Source organism: Lagopus leucura, unplaced genomic scaffold (assembly GCF_019238085.1).
Source record: "Lagopus leucura isolate 7727_CA_CO unplaced genomic scaffold, USGS_WTPT01 Super-Scaffold_100004, whole genome shotgun sequence".
Taxonomy (NCBI): domain Eukaryota; kingdom Metazoa; phylum Chordata; class Aves; order Galliformes; family Phasianidae; genus Lagopus; species Lagopus leucura.
In genome coordinates this window covers 4,462,045-4,479,307 of record NW_024962264.1, presented here as the reverse complement: position 1 = coordinate 4,479,307, position 17,263 = coordinate 4,462,045, and the positions used below count along the sequence as shown (strand labels likewise).

At 35.5% G+C, this 17,263-nt stretch overlaps 1 protein-coding gene across 1 annotated transcript in view; it reads left to right on the top strand.

Moving 5' to 3' along the window:
- SPOCK3 (SPARC (osteonectin), cwcv and kazal like domains proteoglycan 3) overlaps positions 1-17,263 on the top strand; it is a 160,744-nt gene that overhangs the window by 96,295 nt on the left and 47,186 nt on the right. The window contains exon 4 of the mRNA XM_042871495.1: positions 4,015-4,141. Within this exon, the coding sequence (XP_042727429.1) occupies positions 4,015-4,141 (127 nt within the window). The remainder of the gene's footprint in view (positions 1-4,014; positions 4,142-17,263) is intronic.

Genomic DNA, 17,263 nt, shown 5'->3' with positions numbered 1-17,263 from the left:
GAGAGCTATAGTTTTATTTTAGGATGCTTCCACACGAAAAAGGAATTTTGAAGGAAATTCAGTCAAGTCTAACAAAAACAAATTGGATTTGGCAACGCAAGTGCTTTTTCTAATTATGTTAATGTGACACAGCCTGATTGTGTCTCTCAAAGGCCGCTGCAGAACGTAATCAGTCTCTAAATCAGAGTAATTCTAAGAATATCTAAGAAATTCAAATATAGCTGTCAGAGGAAAATTGCAAGCGTTCCTTGAAACATGAATTCTTTACTAACCCGAATTTGTTTCTATCAGTCTGCATTTGAAGATCTGTATCTGAGGATTCTCAAATCTAGCTTTTAGCTATCACGTTCATTCAAGTGAATTGGACAGTAATGCATTTTATAGGTCATTAAAAAAAAGTCATGTTATGAAAGAGTTAGTAGCATGCAGCAAAATATTCAGTGTTATTTTTAGCATTCTTGAAATATTTGGAGGCGTGATCAATGTATAAACGGAAAGGTAAGTTTATGTATGCAAACAGGTACATAGGCTTCAGTAATTGAGCAGATTGCCTAATTGTGTTTCCAGACATGCAGTTGCATATGCAGTCTAAAAGCATATGTGCAATTTGGTTTATGCAAGTTAATGTAATCAGAAGTGTTGTTGGCGAACTAAAACCCATAGATTGAATATAATCACTAGGTGTCAGCAGTATCAGAGGGGGCAGAGCTTCTGTATTTAGTACTTCACTGCTAGAGAGATCCCCAAGTGGTTTTTCAGGAAATGAAGAAGTACAAAATCTGTGAGTGGAAGAGATTGTCTTGTATATGGCTTCTTATTTTTGTTGTGGCAACCAACTAACAGGGGCAAGGAGTTTTTTAGTGAGTGCAGTGGAATCACAAAATTCAGTGGCAGAATTTTAGTAACTTCAAGTTGTGATGATCTGGATGTCCTTGCTCATCAAATGGAAAAACAAAAACAAAAACAACAAAAAGCAACAACAAATACAAGGAAGAAAAAAGAGTGTTTTCTTACAGTGACATGACTGATTTGTTTACTGATCATTTTCCTCTAACATATTAAAGTATAAAAATATATTGCTTTAAATGCATAGTTAAGTTGTAACTGAAATTGTTTATGTTGTCTTTAAGCTGTGTTCCTGTATCCTTATATCACGTTCATACAACAGTGCTTTATAATTCAAGATGATTTTTATCATTATAATCATTTCTTAATTATTTGCATGTAAGCAATTTGTATGTATGGTCATTGCCCAGGTTGGGGGAAAAAAAGCCCACATAAAAAAAAAAAAACAACAACCTGTGAAAGCACTAATGAATAGTCAAGGGAAACAAACTTGATAGAATTACATAAGGGAGAAATGAAATGTTAGGATATGTAAGTTTAAGTCAGTACTGATAGATTTTATGAAGTGTTTTGAGTACCTGGTACTCAAAGTGTTCTGTACTGACTTTCTTATTTTCTTGCCAGGTTATCGACTGATGGTCCGATAGCTGAGCAGCTATAGTACAGAACCTTTTTTCTTACTAGGGCTTCTGAAAATATGTCTGTCTAGAGCGTTTGCATGACTCACAATCTCCAGACTAACATGATTTATAGTTCATTTATCTTGAAATCATTTATCTAGAGTTTGGAAAACACAGATGCTTCTGTTTTATAGGGAACTTATACTAGTTACATGGAAGCTAAGATCTTGGGAGTGATTTGCTGAAGGTCTCAGGAGAGCTGTTTGTAGAAGAGGAAACTTTTCAGCCTTGAGTGAATGGCCTGGGATAGCTCACATTTAAAATCTTATGTCTGAGGCTGGTTGAGAGAAGGTGATCTTTCTGGCTATGTTCTTCTCACCACTCTGCTTGTCTTCACAGACCTGTGATTTGTTTTCTCTGCTTGTTCCAGTGTCCAGCACTGTTGTGATCCTTTCTGAGACATAAAAATCTTTTCTTCATTTAGATGATTATACTCATCCCTTTTCCTTAGTTGGAAGTGCCTTTCTCCCACTCCATTGCCATCTTTATTTGTTCTGTAAATTCCACTGAGGGTATTGATATGATTGTGAGGACAGATAAGCTAAAAATCTGTCATCTGTACTAGTCTTGAGAAACCATGCACAACAGCAGCCTCTGTGTAGCTCAGAAGTCCTGTTTCCAATTGCTGGTTCTTACTTACATCAAAATTCTTTCTGTTGATGTGTGGAATTTTTGCGATTGATTTATGCAGTGTTTTACAGTTACCTTGGCTCAGATGAACAGAAATTACAATGGGTTGATAGCTGGGACTCCCTAACCCTGTCAGTTATCTCAGGCTTCTGAGACAATTCTGGAAATTTGTAACTTACAGAAGAAACAAGCAGTAAGAGGAAGATGCAGCCATCTCATTAGGCTGGAAAAAGTCAAGTGAGAGGAGCCCCAGTAATAAGACGATTGCCACACATTATATATAACCAAAAGTACTGTTCACCTGTACCTTAATTCAATTGAAATGAAATGTGTGTTTAGCCTTCAAACAAAGCAATCCAGCAGAAAGTATTGTTAGTTATTATTAATTAGCAATGTCTTTGAGTTCTTTCCATTTCTTGTACTTCCCATACAGATTTTTACCACTCATTATGCTACATGTAATTGAATCGGCTCGGAATATAGTCACTACAAAATCCGAATGTAAACATGTATATGTAAATCACCTGATCTTTTTCTTCTTAAAGACTGTGTTTGCAGACATAATTAAGGATAGCATAAAAACATCAGCGTAACCAACAGATGGCATTTTGTTTTTGATCATTACCAGTTTACCATCAAGCTATTTGCTTATGTTTACTCTGCACATCATAACAACAGAGGACAAGTTGTTTTTTTTTTTTCTCATTCCATTTCATTTTATTACTCTTGACAAGTTCTTCTCCGGAGGTGGTTCATGACTAATTAGCAGAACAGTTGCTGATGATCTGTAGGTGAACTGAACTGAAAGAGTTCTGCTCCATTAAAGATTTGATTTGAATTTTTTGAGTGTGAACACTTAACTGCTTTGTTGTATCCTGGTAAGTTACTGCTGAGTCCTAAGCATGATCATTTTTAGATTTTTGACTAAGATTCCAAGCAGGAAACAGAATGAAAAAAATTACTGTTCTATTTTCTTATTTATATGGAAGCCATTAGTGTATAAGGCGTATTGTAGGTCAGTCTGTGAATTAGGCAGCTCTCATAAAACAAGTGTTTCAGGGCAGAGTGGTTGTTATATGCTTTCACAGGTGCAAAAAGCATACGGAAACATTGTGAAATAACTGTTAATTTAGAGCAACCAGAAGAAAACATTTTTCTTAGAGAGTAGCTGTATGATAGGAGCTGCTGAAGGCTGGGAGAGTATTTTGATGAAGTGTCAAAACTTAGTTTGTATTTCATTCTTTAAACTGGCCAGTATAGCTTTTTGTCTGTGTTAAAATCTGGTTTTGTATGTTTGCATATGGTTGGATGCATGCATGCAAGCACGTATATACAAACACATGCGGTTCAAATCTGTGTTCCAGCAAGCTGCCTCTATTTAACTTTGAACTCTACCTTTGATGGTGGAATCTGACTTTTGAGAAATGCGATCTGTGAAAGACAGTTGTCAAAGTAAGCTAAACAGTACTCTGAAGGACCACTTGTTTCTATTGAATTTCTTGTAGTAACATCTAATCGTATGTAAATGCTAACTCTTTAAACTCTAGATAAAATAATAGCTCTCTTCATACTATTCAATAAGAAAAAAATGAGCAAATACGATACAAGCCAAGCATCATCTAAATTGTCCTTTTTTACAAAGATGTCTTAGAAATTACATGCAGGTACCAAGTATAGCTACAGTGAATATGGTATGATAGCAAAAAAACATGTAGCGAAGAGTAAAGACTGCCAGCACTTTACTTAATGGCTGAAATAATATGTGGCTTATTGTTTATGAAGGCTCGTTAAAATACCCTGCTTATGTTCTCTTTCTACTACTGCTTATCAGAATTACATACTTTTTGTTTACTTACAGTATGAAAGAGGCTGGTTTAGGCCATAAACAGTGGAGGGGTGGTCCCATTTCATCAAACTGCAAGCAGTGTCCAGTAGTTTATACCAATCCTGTTTGTGGATCAGATGGTCACACATATTCTTCTCAGGTAAGAATTAAATACAGAACTGAATTATACTTTCAATGTTCACTTCAATTCCAGCTCTTGGAACATAAAATACTGTATAGTAAAACAAATCTACGTTTATTTGTTTTAAATATATTCCTCACTTTCTTCAGCAACACTAGCACATCTTAAGACAAAAAGTCAAAATGGTGGCAAATCCCAAGCAGCACAGAACAGCAGTGCCCAAGGAAGCACAGTGCAGCAGTGCTCTGCAGCGTAGCAGAGCTCCACTGAAATGTATTTGCTACAGACACCAAGGCATGGTTTTTGAAGAGGAAGAAAAGTCTTGTGTGTCCTCAGTCTGTGGTCAGGTAAACCTTATAAATCAGATATTCCTGTTGGCCACTGACAGGATGCTTCCTATTCCAAGCCCAAAGGCATAGATGTACAATATGCAGAGGAAAAAAAGTAGTAATTTAAGTAATTGTTGTCAGTCGTCGCTTCTTTCATCAGCACTTTGCCCATTTTAAGAGTTTTCTGTCATACCTATCTGGAGACAGAATAATAATTCAAAAAGGCTATGGTCAGTCTAACTTGTTTTTTGTAGAGAAAAGATTTTGGTCACGCTGAAGCTCAAAAAGCCATGAGCCTGCTTTTGTACGGTGCTCAGCTCAAACTTACAGATGTCACTAGGAAATTGGGAGACTTCAAAATGCTGGAAACAAATGGATTGTTTTAGCATCTTCCTTACAACTTTCAGTAGAAGAAAGAAAAAATCAGGGTATAACTAATGTTTTCTCCATCTTGACAGTTCTTGTGCTTTTATCTTGAACCTGGTATTTTTATTTAACAACAACAACGCTTGAAGAACAATGTACGTGAATCTTAATTTTAACTGAAAATTCTCTAAAAATTAAGCTAAATACTCTCTATACCAGGTATCTGAAGCCCACTGAATTTTGGACGCCTTCTCTGGCTTAGCAGACATTCTGTCTTTTCAGAATCAATACGAGTTAGAGGTTTAATTTAAGTATTTGAATATGGTCTTGTTTTAATTCACAGTGATTTCCTGTGTTCTATCAAGAGCTTAAAATGTGCTTGCATCTTGTAACTAGACATCAGATTATATTTTTACCATTTCTTTTGCTGAATCATGTGATGATTCATGATCATGCCATTACATGAAGTACCAAGTCTAACGTTTACATAGCTATCAAAAAAAAAAGGCAGTCCCTGTGATTTTGTAGTTTAAGTACACAGGATTAGTAATTTGGGAGAATTAATATTGAAACTTAAGTGTTCTTTTTTTTAAGTGTTGTCAACTTTATCTATCACTATCTCTCCCAACAGTCTTCATAACATAACACAAGCATCACAACTGTTTTTCCTGTTTATTGGGTAGTTTTGTGTATTATCAATTTTATGTCTCACAGAGACCCTGGAGGAACTGTTGCTGCCTTTGAGGAGAACACAGGACAAGAATGAAAGCAGGCTTTAGTTATCATGATGTCGTGGGTTTCCTTGTCCTTGCCTTTGGGAGCTGGCATATTGTCTGAAGCAAGGAACAAAGCAGTTCTTTGTAACTTTTCTCTGACCACCATGCTGAGGCACAAGCAGTTGCTGATCTCAAAAAGAAGTATTGTAAAGGAAGGAGTGTTTTCTCACAAATTAAGCTGAAACTGTAGAACTAATTTTAAAAATGTTAAGAGCAGTCATTATAAAGTAAACAAAAAAAAAGGGGGGGAGGGTAAAAAAAAAAAAAAAAGAAGCAACCATGTGAGCATGAAAAGGCAAACCTGGATGCCCCCATTTCTTTTAATTGAAGAATGAGCTTCTCTAGCTGTATTTATTGTAGAGGAGGAAGAGAAGAAGCCAGCAGTTCTGTATTTGCACAGAAATTGTCTCTGTAGCTGTGAAGCAACCTGTGGTCATTTTTAGAATCAGTCTATTGCCCGTAATAAATTATTCTGAGATGTGCAGTATCTCGTATTGTTAAACCATGTGTGAACAAACTCTGAAATGCTAGCAGAAGATCTCGAAATTAATTCATTCTTTTCAGGAAGTGTGGGAAAAACTAATCAGGAATAATTGATCCATTTAGAATCAGGTAACTTCATTAATGTTGCATTCTGAACAGTCCTGTGAGTGAAAAGTAACCTTTATGGCTTCTCTGTGTCTGGTCTGAAGGAGATTCACAGAAGTCTATAAATAATGATGAGTTGCAGACATTTTTACTCAATTAATGTACTGAAGATAAGGTGAGGATGTGTTGCTTAAACAGAATGGTGAGAAAAGAATGGAATAAGTAGATGTACCCTGCTTCCCTTCCAGTGCATTGTCAGAGCTACAGTCATTCTAGTAGTACATATTATTCAATCTCTGTGCCCATTGAATGGATGTCAGACAAAGGTAACATGGCATCAGAGTGTGTTTGCAGGGCTCTTCCTTTCATATTTCACTACCACATAATGGTAGCGTCTAAATTTACAGCAGGAGAAAGCCTGAACAAAAAAATTAAAAAGTTAATGACAGCAGCTATGCATTATTATAAAGATTACATGTCTTTTTTTCAGTGGTGGTATGTTCTGAAATCCAGGGGTGGAGTTGCATCTAAGTAGAGGTCTCTGCAAGGTTATTTCAAGGGCAGTCATTTTTAAAGTTGATGTTAATATGAATGTTTTACTCCAGGCAAAGTCTGTTTTCATGGTGTCTGTCATCAAACTCCAGCAGGAGTTTATATATTAATTTTCTTTTGCTTATAATGCATTTGTCAATGACCGTGTCAAAATGTGCAATATATTTTCTGAAAATAAGTCAGTAAATGGTAAGTCAGCCAGCAACTTGCATTTATCCGAGTGGGACACCATGTTCATATAATCTCCCTTTTCAGGCCAAACCCATACAAATGACTTTATAAAATTATACAACTATGGATATTTCATGAATGTTGGTTTTTTTGCTTTGGAATGGAAAAAAGAGACTATAATGAGTAGGCATGAGTAAGGTTAACTTCTGAATTGAGCTTATCTGAGGTCAGGTAAGGTTGCTGTGTTTCACACTGATCTTTAACAGGCCATATTAAGGCTTTCCGTGCTCTCAGACCACAGTTATTCACCGGTAGTCAATATAGAGAAAAAAGAGCACTTAGGAAATACTAATTATTAACAGTACAGGAATGTTGTAATAAAACTTGCAGTTTAAAATGTATCAAAGTGAACATTAATTATTACGTGCGAAGAAATTCAGCATAAAGAGACCCGACAGTTTTATTGCCAGGGTGGCATTAATGCACAGCTTGTGGTTAATAGCTTTTAAAGAATATGTGTGTTTTAAGTTGCCTTAGTCTAGTTTTACATTCTGAGTTTCTCTATTCATGCACTGAATGAAGGTGGTGTATCTGTGGATAAGGTGATGACTGAGATGCTTGAAGCAATTCACTAATGCTGTAGCTATTATAAGCAGGACTTTGGAAAATACCACAAGAAAAAAAAAATAAAGATCACACATCAGAATAATAGGCTGAAGCTATATTTCTTAGGCTAATGGTGATTTGCACGTAGCCCCACTGTAACAAAACATATCCTTAAAAAAGATCTGTGAGCAATGATTTGAGCATTTTGAAAGGAAAATATCATGTAAGTCATTTCATTGGAATATGCTAGTTTGCCTATGATTTTATTATGGAATCATCTTGGCAGTAAGTTCTAGGTCTTCTGTCAACGACTTGCTTCAGTTGTTTTCATATTCACAATGAATTTTTTATGAAGTATTTTCTCTGCTTTATGTGAACACTTCATAATACTGATGACAATGCTGTGGGTATAAGTCGCATAAAAAAAATGTTATTTCACAAAAATAATGAGTCTAAACTTTATTCTCAGACTAAGATAGAAAAGATACAGAAGAGCAAGCGAAAGGATACGAATCCTTAACTTGACAAAGTTGTGGATGTTTTATTCAAGTACTTCAGTCTCTCAAATTATGGTCCCTCTGTCTTTTAGAGGGGAGAAAGTGGATGAGAAACAGATCATCTGCAAAAGAGGGAGTTTAGTACTGGTTCCTTAATGCTTGTTTGTTTGTTCATTGTTTTTCATAAGCCTAAATTCTAAGGACATCCCATTTTTTATTTCTTTTTTCAAATTGGTGCTGTTTGTATTGACTTCAGATGTGTTTAAGACTTTACTTATCTGCACGTCGAAGCTGTGTGTTAGATACAAGAGCTTGTTTGGAGAGAACGTAAAAGTATCAACATTTCAAATCCTTGCTTTTACTTTAATCATTACCCTGTTAGGAACGTTAAATCGATTAATTTATTTGTTAGCTTTTCCTGAGTTTTCAGGACACATGCCTGCACTACTGGCAATTCCTTTCTGCTTCAGAAGCAGTTATTCTAAAGCCATAGGTACTTATGAAAATATTCATAAATATTTTATTCAAATTAATCCCAGTTGTTATCTTGTGTGATCAGAATGTTAGGAGTGATCAGATATTTTAGTGACTGATCTAATTTGTTATGGTAAATGGAAGTAATATTCACGTACCTGCGTGTTTGTCAGTTAGTGTACAGAGCTAATCTAATACACTGGTTATTTCTTATGTGCGTTGTTACTCAGCTGTAGACCTAAATGAAACACAGCCAAAAGAAATAAGTTTTAAGTTTTACCTACTATCCTTAGAAACAAAATAATGTAATCTGAAATAAATCTCTTTGAAACATACTGGTCCACAGACTTGCAGTTGGAAAGAGAGAAAAAGCCACTTTCTTGAATACGATTCACTACTAGTCAGCATGATAAAAGGTGTATTGTCTGATTGATGCATCAAGTAAACTTTATCTGGTTAGGCTGATTTTCTCAGAAATGCTGGAAGCTCCATGTTTATTATTTAAATGTTTAAAAAGAAAGACTAATGCTAACAAACCAGATGGAGATTGTGTGGTGTTCCAGTCTTTGTAATCAGTGCCTTTTGCCAGTAATGCTTGAAGTTTTGTTTGGAACCAGAAGTGATAGGATAGGATATGATATTTTAAAAAGTCAGTCAGAGAAGTGTTAGAAGGGTTTACTCACTTCATTTAGTCAGTTTTTCCAAATAGGTTCGTGTACTAAACATCCCAAATTATCCATTAACTGATATCTTCTTATCAACTGCTTTCAAAACAAATAGCTGCCAAAGCTGTAGGAAATTGAGGTGACACCTTAAATGACACCTTAGATGATAAAATACTTAATAGAACATTCAGTGTTCTGAAATTCTGAGTAGCTCAGTATTTCTTAGATGAGGATGACATGTTTATACTGCCAGTAATTGAATTTGGGCTCTTTTTTTCACTGCCAGGGTACTATGTTAGTTTAATATAGAACAATGTACTGCACATACATTACGGTGTACATAAACATTAATACTTCAGCTAAAAAAAAATTCTGCTTTATGGACTGAAAAAAAGAATTTAAGCCTTGACCTATGTAATGCCTTGAAGTTATTTTTAAAAACAATATTGTTTTCTCTACTACAGAAACAATCTAGGCTATAAGCACAAAATAGTGAAAGAGTAGGATAAGTTGACAGGGAAAAGTGAAACCTCTGTGAGCGTTAAATATTTTTCATATCACAGCAGCAGTATACTGATAAAAATAATGAATACAGAAGGAGCTCAGATTCACAAATTATTCATGAAAATCTAAATTTTTACATTTCTGTGTAAACTGACGAAAAGACCACCATTAAAACAAGAATAAGCAGATCAAGTGAAGATTAAATGATAGTTCAGTTTTCTGAATCTGCTAGATTGCATTGGAAACGTCCTGAGCAGCTTTTAACCAGCAGCAGTTCATCATTGGAAAATAGGATTCAAAATGGTGCAGTTGGAATTAAAGCTGAGATAAACAGGGTAATTGTGCTCCAAGACCTAATTGGAAGAGAGTCTATACATCGTACAGAAATATATATGAATAGAGGCTGAATGTAGGAACTGCCCTTGGTGTTGTTACGCTGGTGTGGTATGTGATGGTGTGGAGCAGATAACAGTTTGGAAAGCAGACCAGAAGGATGGATCTGGAGCATGAAGGTACAGTAAATAGTGTTTATATGGCCATTGGAAACATTCATGCACCTGAAAAAGGAGTTGAGATGGCGGTGGTGAATTGTGTCAGTTACAAGAAGGGAATGGAAAGAGGGGATTGTCTCCAATTTACCAAGCAACAGCTCATTAGTGGGCTTAGATTCAGTGGAGAGAAGGGTATAGAATTGTAACTGGAGAGAGGGGATTAGAGGATTTTTCTGATCTTGGGACTGCTTTCTTCTTTTTCTTAAGGGAAAATAGGGAGCACTTCAGGGCACTGAGGATCAAGCAAGATGGTGTCAACCTAGGGCACAAATTCTGAACATTAATGGCAGACAATCTGTGATAAGAATGGGATTAAAGTAAATGAGATGGAAAGTCGCAAATGACAAATCAGAAAACCGTCATAGGTCTCGGCCCAGTGAAATAGTTTAGGTATTACAGCGATAATTCTTTGAAAGAAGATCTCAAACAGTGTGCCCAGTGTAATAGAGGATACGTAAGTCGCTCCAGAAAGGTAGCCTCCTATTTATTTACGTGGAAACCACAACAGATGCAAAAAGCACAATAACACCATTTGATAGAGCAACTTCTCAGCTACAAAAAACATCTTTCAACGTAGTCAACCAGTAACTATGCGTTTTTGCTAGTGATGAACAAGAACCTGCATGCCATGCTTGTGAATATCTGCATGGCCATCCAAAACGTGGCTCGTCTTTGACTGTTATCACTGGTGGAAATTGTCCTCTGAGATAATGCAGCTGCTGCAAATATGCAATGAAATGGAAGAGATTGTATCAACAAAGACATTTATCAGTTTGTTATGTGTTACAGAAATAAGTCTAGGGTTTAAAAGGTGTCATTTTCCAAATACTATCTTGCAGGCACAGAATAGAATTATTAAAAAAACTGTCTTATATGAGGTCTTATAAGTGTTGATTGGCTGCAATTTATTTCACTTCTCTGAGCAATCTTTAATTTTCTTAAAAATTCTGTTTTTCCCTGTATGAGTGGTTTTGTAGCAATGTGTGAGTAGCAGGTCCAAAAGAAGTTGTGCTAACTTAGTTGTATTGATTTTTCTCTGACAATTATCAGAACAGCAAGCATTTGAAAAGCTGCAGAACTGAAAAGTGAAAATGACTGGAGAAAGTGGAATTATTCAAATTAAAATTTACTAGGACTTCTAACTAAATTTAGTAATCAAACAGAACAAAGTGTTCAGCTTCTATCAAAAGTAATTATACACACTCTTCATGTAGGTCATTCTAACACTTAGCAAGAAACTGAAATAACTGTGTGTAAAGCAATAACATCAGACAGCGTAAGTAAAATTTAGACCAGCAGTGCTGTCTACTAGTCGTGCTGTGTCAGAGAAAAGACTTAGTCCTGCCAAGTTAGTGCATCTCAGTGAAGTACAGTATCAGCAATAGCCTACTTTGAAGGATCACTATTTTTGTATTTGTAATTTTGGAAAGCACGCCGTGAAATACTGCAGACACGAACCTATGTTTCTATTCCCTTGTTTGTTTTTCTACATTAATCTTGATCCAAGGGAGACCAAGTATTTCTTACTAAACAAATGCACTCTTGGGTGAAATCCCAAGTAAATCAGAAGGAAAATATGCAAGTAAAATAATTTAAAAAAATCGAAGAACAGATTTGAACACCACGTGAAACTGAGAAATGGGGATCTGAAGAATGTGACTGAATATCAGTAGCATATCCTCTGTATCAAAGGAGAGAACGGAAAATTCATAGATTACCATGGACTCATTGGGAGAGTGTGTTGGCTTAGAAAGACTTGCTGCTCTGTCTCTTCATTTGGATCGTGACTTCAGGCTTTGTGTCTTAATTTTAATTAGTGTATTTGATGAGGTTAGAACATGGAAAACGTTCCGTATTTTATAAATGAAGTACTGACAGCAAGAAATAGAAAGATTTAAGTACAGTTTTGTGTGGCTGTATGCAAGAAATATCTCCTTCAGTTCAAATGCAGATGCATGTCATCTAGAGCAAAGCTGCTGTGTTCTAGACAATCAACTGCCACCTATACAACAAGGCTGTTTCTTCCTGGACTGGATGAAAAATAATAATGAACCATTATGGAATTTTATGAAGGAATTTCCTTTAATGAAAGCATTTGCAGCCTAATATTTCAGGCTGAAATAAGTAGTATGAATTTTAGCGTACATTCTTAGGTGGTCAAAATGTAGAGAATGGAGATTTGAGGTGGCGATATGACAACACGGAATCTGTGAATATCTAATTGAAAAGTATGATTGAAAGGGGATGATACTATAATGCACAGGATTTTGTCAGTATATAAGTACACAGGTTTTTTTTCTGTTGACCCAGTATAGTTTAAATGTCTTAGACTTGGACAGTATAGCCTAACATGGACTAACCAAGTCTGTACATGTTAATTTAATTATATTTCCTGTAATTGAAGTCTAATGAGCATACTCTTCAGATGATATTTTAGCTCACATATAATTTTATAAATATTTCAACTTAGATATAATTAGATAAATTCAACTTGTTTAATTAGTAATGTAATCAGCTAGTATAGTAGGAAATATATGATATTAAAAATGAAGTGATTATGCATGCTAATGAACTGTGAGCAGATTTTTTAAAATAAAAAGCAAAATCCATGCTTTCTCTGTATTCTTACTTAGTTATTGCTTTTACTCAGAAATCTGCACGTCACCTGAGGATTGCTGAAAGTCTTTCTTGGTAGGTTTTAAACCCAAATTTTCATTTGTTTCTACGATGATTTGGGAGAATTAACTTGCGCTTTTATCTTTTCTTTGAATATTCATTTTCATTTGAAGTGGGAACTTGTAAATGTGAGGTTAGCTTTGTCAAAGCATTATTTTATTTTTTCAGTCTCTCCAGAGACTTTTTCCAAGTCACTAAACTATGAATGCCAGAAAGAAGGTAGACCAAGAGTCTTCTGTACCTGTTGAGTGAGATTCCATGGATCTGTAGCTTGTGTCTGTTAGGAATTATGGCGAATTTTCAAAAATGGAGCTCGTTAGATGTTGGAATTTGAACAGATAATATGGACGAAAGCAATTGAGATTAGAGTTTGAAGTAAATAATAATTTGAAATAATTCAGAAAGTGAAATTTCTAACCTCAAGCGTGTTTACAGTAGGCTGTTAGTCTATTTTTAAGCTCTCAGAGATTATAATAGAGATTAAGCCAATAACAGAAGAAGAAAATATAGGTGGGAGTAATATAGCTATCTGGTTTTGCCCCTTTTGTTAAAAATAAATGAAAACAAAACCACTACTCTAAGTATGTTCTAATACAAATCTGAAGAATCTCGTCTTTTGCAGAATTTGTCCTCAAGGGAATATTGAAATGCTAACGTGAAAATTAGGTAATATATTGTTTTAGACTGAAAATGATTGTAATGAATCGTGTGATTCTGATTCTGGGAATTATAATAAAACCTGTAAGTTTATTTAGTGGAAATAGCATGTTTTAAATTGGGATATCATGTGGTTTTGCTGTTTAGCATTAAGCAAACTTTATGTTCTTTTTTTCAAAACGTAAAAAGGTTGCAAAACATGTAAAACAAAGTGGTGAGGGACTGCTCCAAAAGTAATGCCTCCTATTTTATTAAGTTGGCCCACAAGATGAGAGGCAGATGTTGGTGGTATGGCAGTAAAGGCAAAACCTTCCCAACAACATCCCGTTACATTTTGCTGCTGTGTGACAGATGGCAGCAGAGGGGCAGTCTGCCAAAATGATGTCTGACATGGAACTGTGCATAAAACAAAGGTGTGTCATTTAAATAGCAAATTGATGCGTAGAAGGATTTTCAAATGCTCCTGAGCAGCATGTGCCTCAGAAGCATCTATGAAAGCAAAGGCAGGTAGGTATCTAATTTTAAATAATCACAGTAGGCATCTGTCTGCTTCTTCCTGTGAATTAATATTTTTAAGGAGTCCAATAAAGGATTGAGTGGTTAGTTGGCTTAATTTTACGCTTTTGTTTTTACAGTGTTGCACTGTATAGTGCTGTAGAAAACAGGCAAATGCTATAGAAGAGTAAAGAATGAAAACTATATACTGATTGTCATTTTGTTATCTGAATGGCTTTTTTGTAGTTCATAGCTTCAGAAGCAGTGTATCAACAGTTCTTTCAAACACAGAAGATTTCCTCTGCCCAGAGTCTTGGTTCAACAAATACCAGTCCTTTGGTTCTCTGGCGAAAACACTAGTTGCGTGATTTCATAATTGGTGCTTCTCCTGTTAGTTTCATTTAAACAGTAATTAATTGGCTGGAAATTTTTTTTTTTTTTACCCAAACTCCTATTACTTGGGTAAGTAACACAAATAATTAACATCTTTTTATAGAAAGATCAGTTGCTGGCAAAACAATTTGAAAGCATTTGTAGATGTGTATGTGACACTTCACAAATAAGTTTACAGGTTAGTTTCTAGTTTCTTGAATTACTTGAAAATGTTGTATCTTAGCATTATGTCTAGCTGATTGTTTTTAGTTTGAAACTCTGTTGCAATTATATCTTCTCAGCTGCTCTTCCTAAGGAATTACAGATTTGCATAATAACAATTTCCACGTTGGACCTACCATTATAATATCAAAAAATCTGGACATGTTTTTACTTACATTCTCAGTTCACCTAATGTGTGATAATACAATAGAAAGAAGCGGTATCAGCTGTATTGCTTTGTATCTGCCACTTGAGTACTGAATTTCTTTACCCCTCTGCCAGATTTCATATCAAGTAACACTTCATATTGAACTGCATCTAGTACGTTACCTGACTAATATGCACTTTTTTATTCCTCTCACCCCATTTGAGATAGCAATGACAAATCCGGTTACAGTACATTGTAGTTTCTTACCTATTTTACTTCAGGACATTGAAATCTGAGGCCATAATTCCACAATGGAGATTTGCACAAAATGCAATAAAAGCAAAATTTTGAGAAAGTGTAGTCTTCCTGAAATTGAGATAAAATCGGAAAATAGGACTCTGGGGGTGAAAAAATTGCACAAAATGAAGTTGAAATCATCAGTACTGCTTAGTGGTATGGAGTAATTATCTGCTCAACTGACAGAGACCTCATGTTCTAAAAATGGAGAGAAAACAGATCTCTGAAGATGGAGTAATGTGGAGTTCTGTGGGAGAGATTTCTATTAGTACGACACATAATTATGCTGGAAGAAATATTTAACATTTCATTCTTGAGTAGCCTTCTTTGTTGTATTCCAGCAAGAGATCTTGTCTCAGAGATCCTGTTGACTGCATCATACCAAAAATCTCCTTCCTATCACCCATTCATGTTCATCTAGAAAATATGGAAAGAAGAACTGTAAGTTTTTACTGTAGGAATGTGTAGATATTCTAAATTCACTCCTTTCAGCCTCTCTATTTGTCTGTACTGTAACGGATACGTTTCTCTGCTTGACCCATGGATGTTCAGTTGATGGGTGTTGAATGCTGCGGTCTACAGCTTGTAGACTACAGTATTAAGGTTCTGGAATTCTCCAGTCCCTGTTGATAACCGTAGTTTCCCTTATTCTCTCCTGTTGTGCTCTAAAAATCTTGGTTAGAGCTCAGGGAGAATGAGAGTGTGGAAAAGTTGAGGAGTCAGAAGTAAGGCCTCTTCTGTTCTCTCAGTGGCTGGTGTCAGAGCAATAATCCCTGACTGTAATTGGTAGTAATAGCAAAAAAAAATCTGTCAACTGTTGTTTCCCTCTGTGAGTGTATGTACTCAGGTATTTCTAGCATATGAACTAACTAGTATCGTATGAGTTTGAATTTAATTATTCATCAGTGTATTTTTTTCTTAGATTGCACAACCTGTTTAATTTTAAACGTACAGAAGAGTCGTGGACTTCTAAAGAGCTCTTATTATTCATATAAGGTACAATTACAAGTGACAGCTATCTTTCAAAGATGAAACATTTTTTACAGTTGTGTGAGTTAGAGGCTGTCAAAAAGGTAATTTACTAAGTGCTTGGCATTTAATGGAAGAGTATTGTAAAAAGCCTCTTTTTAAGTTATGTATGCCTCATTGCATCAAAAAAGACTTTATATCTTATTCTACACTGCAAATTTATGTTTGTATTCTAGAGAAGGGTGTGTTGACGTATCTAACCTGACTTCAGGCTTTCAGTACTAAGGACTAATAGTGTTGCCATGGCTTGAAGCGTGTGATGAATGCAATAAGTATAGGTGACCGAGGTGAAAGCTCTGGCAGATGACATCAATGAGTTGGATCTTATGCTACCAGTGTGTCAGATCTGTCTCTAGTTGCCCAGTGTGTATAAGGTGAAGAAAAGGAGGAGTTGGTGGGAGTATCTGCAGACCGCTCAAGTGCACGAGTTGCTGTTCTTTGCTTTCCAGGACAACTGTATGTATGTTTAATAGTTGGCATTAATTCGTTAAAAAGCTGATAGATATTCTTAAGTAAACAACGTTGTTGTGGAAAAATACATTATCTTGTCACTGAGGAAGTATTCTGAAGATGGATAGGATTAAATTTATGAGAAAAAGCTGCTTGATAGCAGACTGGGAAATGCCAAAGCTCATGTGCAAGCACTGCTTGTTTTTCTTCTCGGATAGACATACAGTGCAATCTTACCTTAAGTTGTTATTGTTTCTTTTTCAAGTCTTTCCCTCACTTAAAACAAAGAGTAGGCTTGTGTCTCATTATCTAATCAGTCATTTCTTAGCTCTGCTTTGTTCAGCACAGTCTAACATCTCTTATTACACAGTAGTTGCACAGTTAAACTACATTCCTTGTAATGTATCTCTATTGTCTGTGGTTTTTGAGAGTCTGCAAATAGCAACCAGCGTACACTGTCTCATCGTAGCCCCTCTATGTGATATGAGTGTTGTCTTACAGACAGAAGACTGTGTTGCAGATAAATTAAAGCCAATTATTCATAAGATTAGGCTGTGCAATTTAAGGATCATTTTCTTCACGTTTTACGTCGGAAAGAATGTGTATATTCAACTATTATCTTTTCTAGTTGGATCTAAACATATCTACTGTGTTCTCAAATCATATTTTGAGTTTCCAGAGAAGAATTTTCCTTATTTTGAGTCCAGAAAAGCAA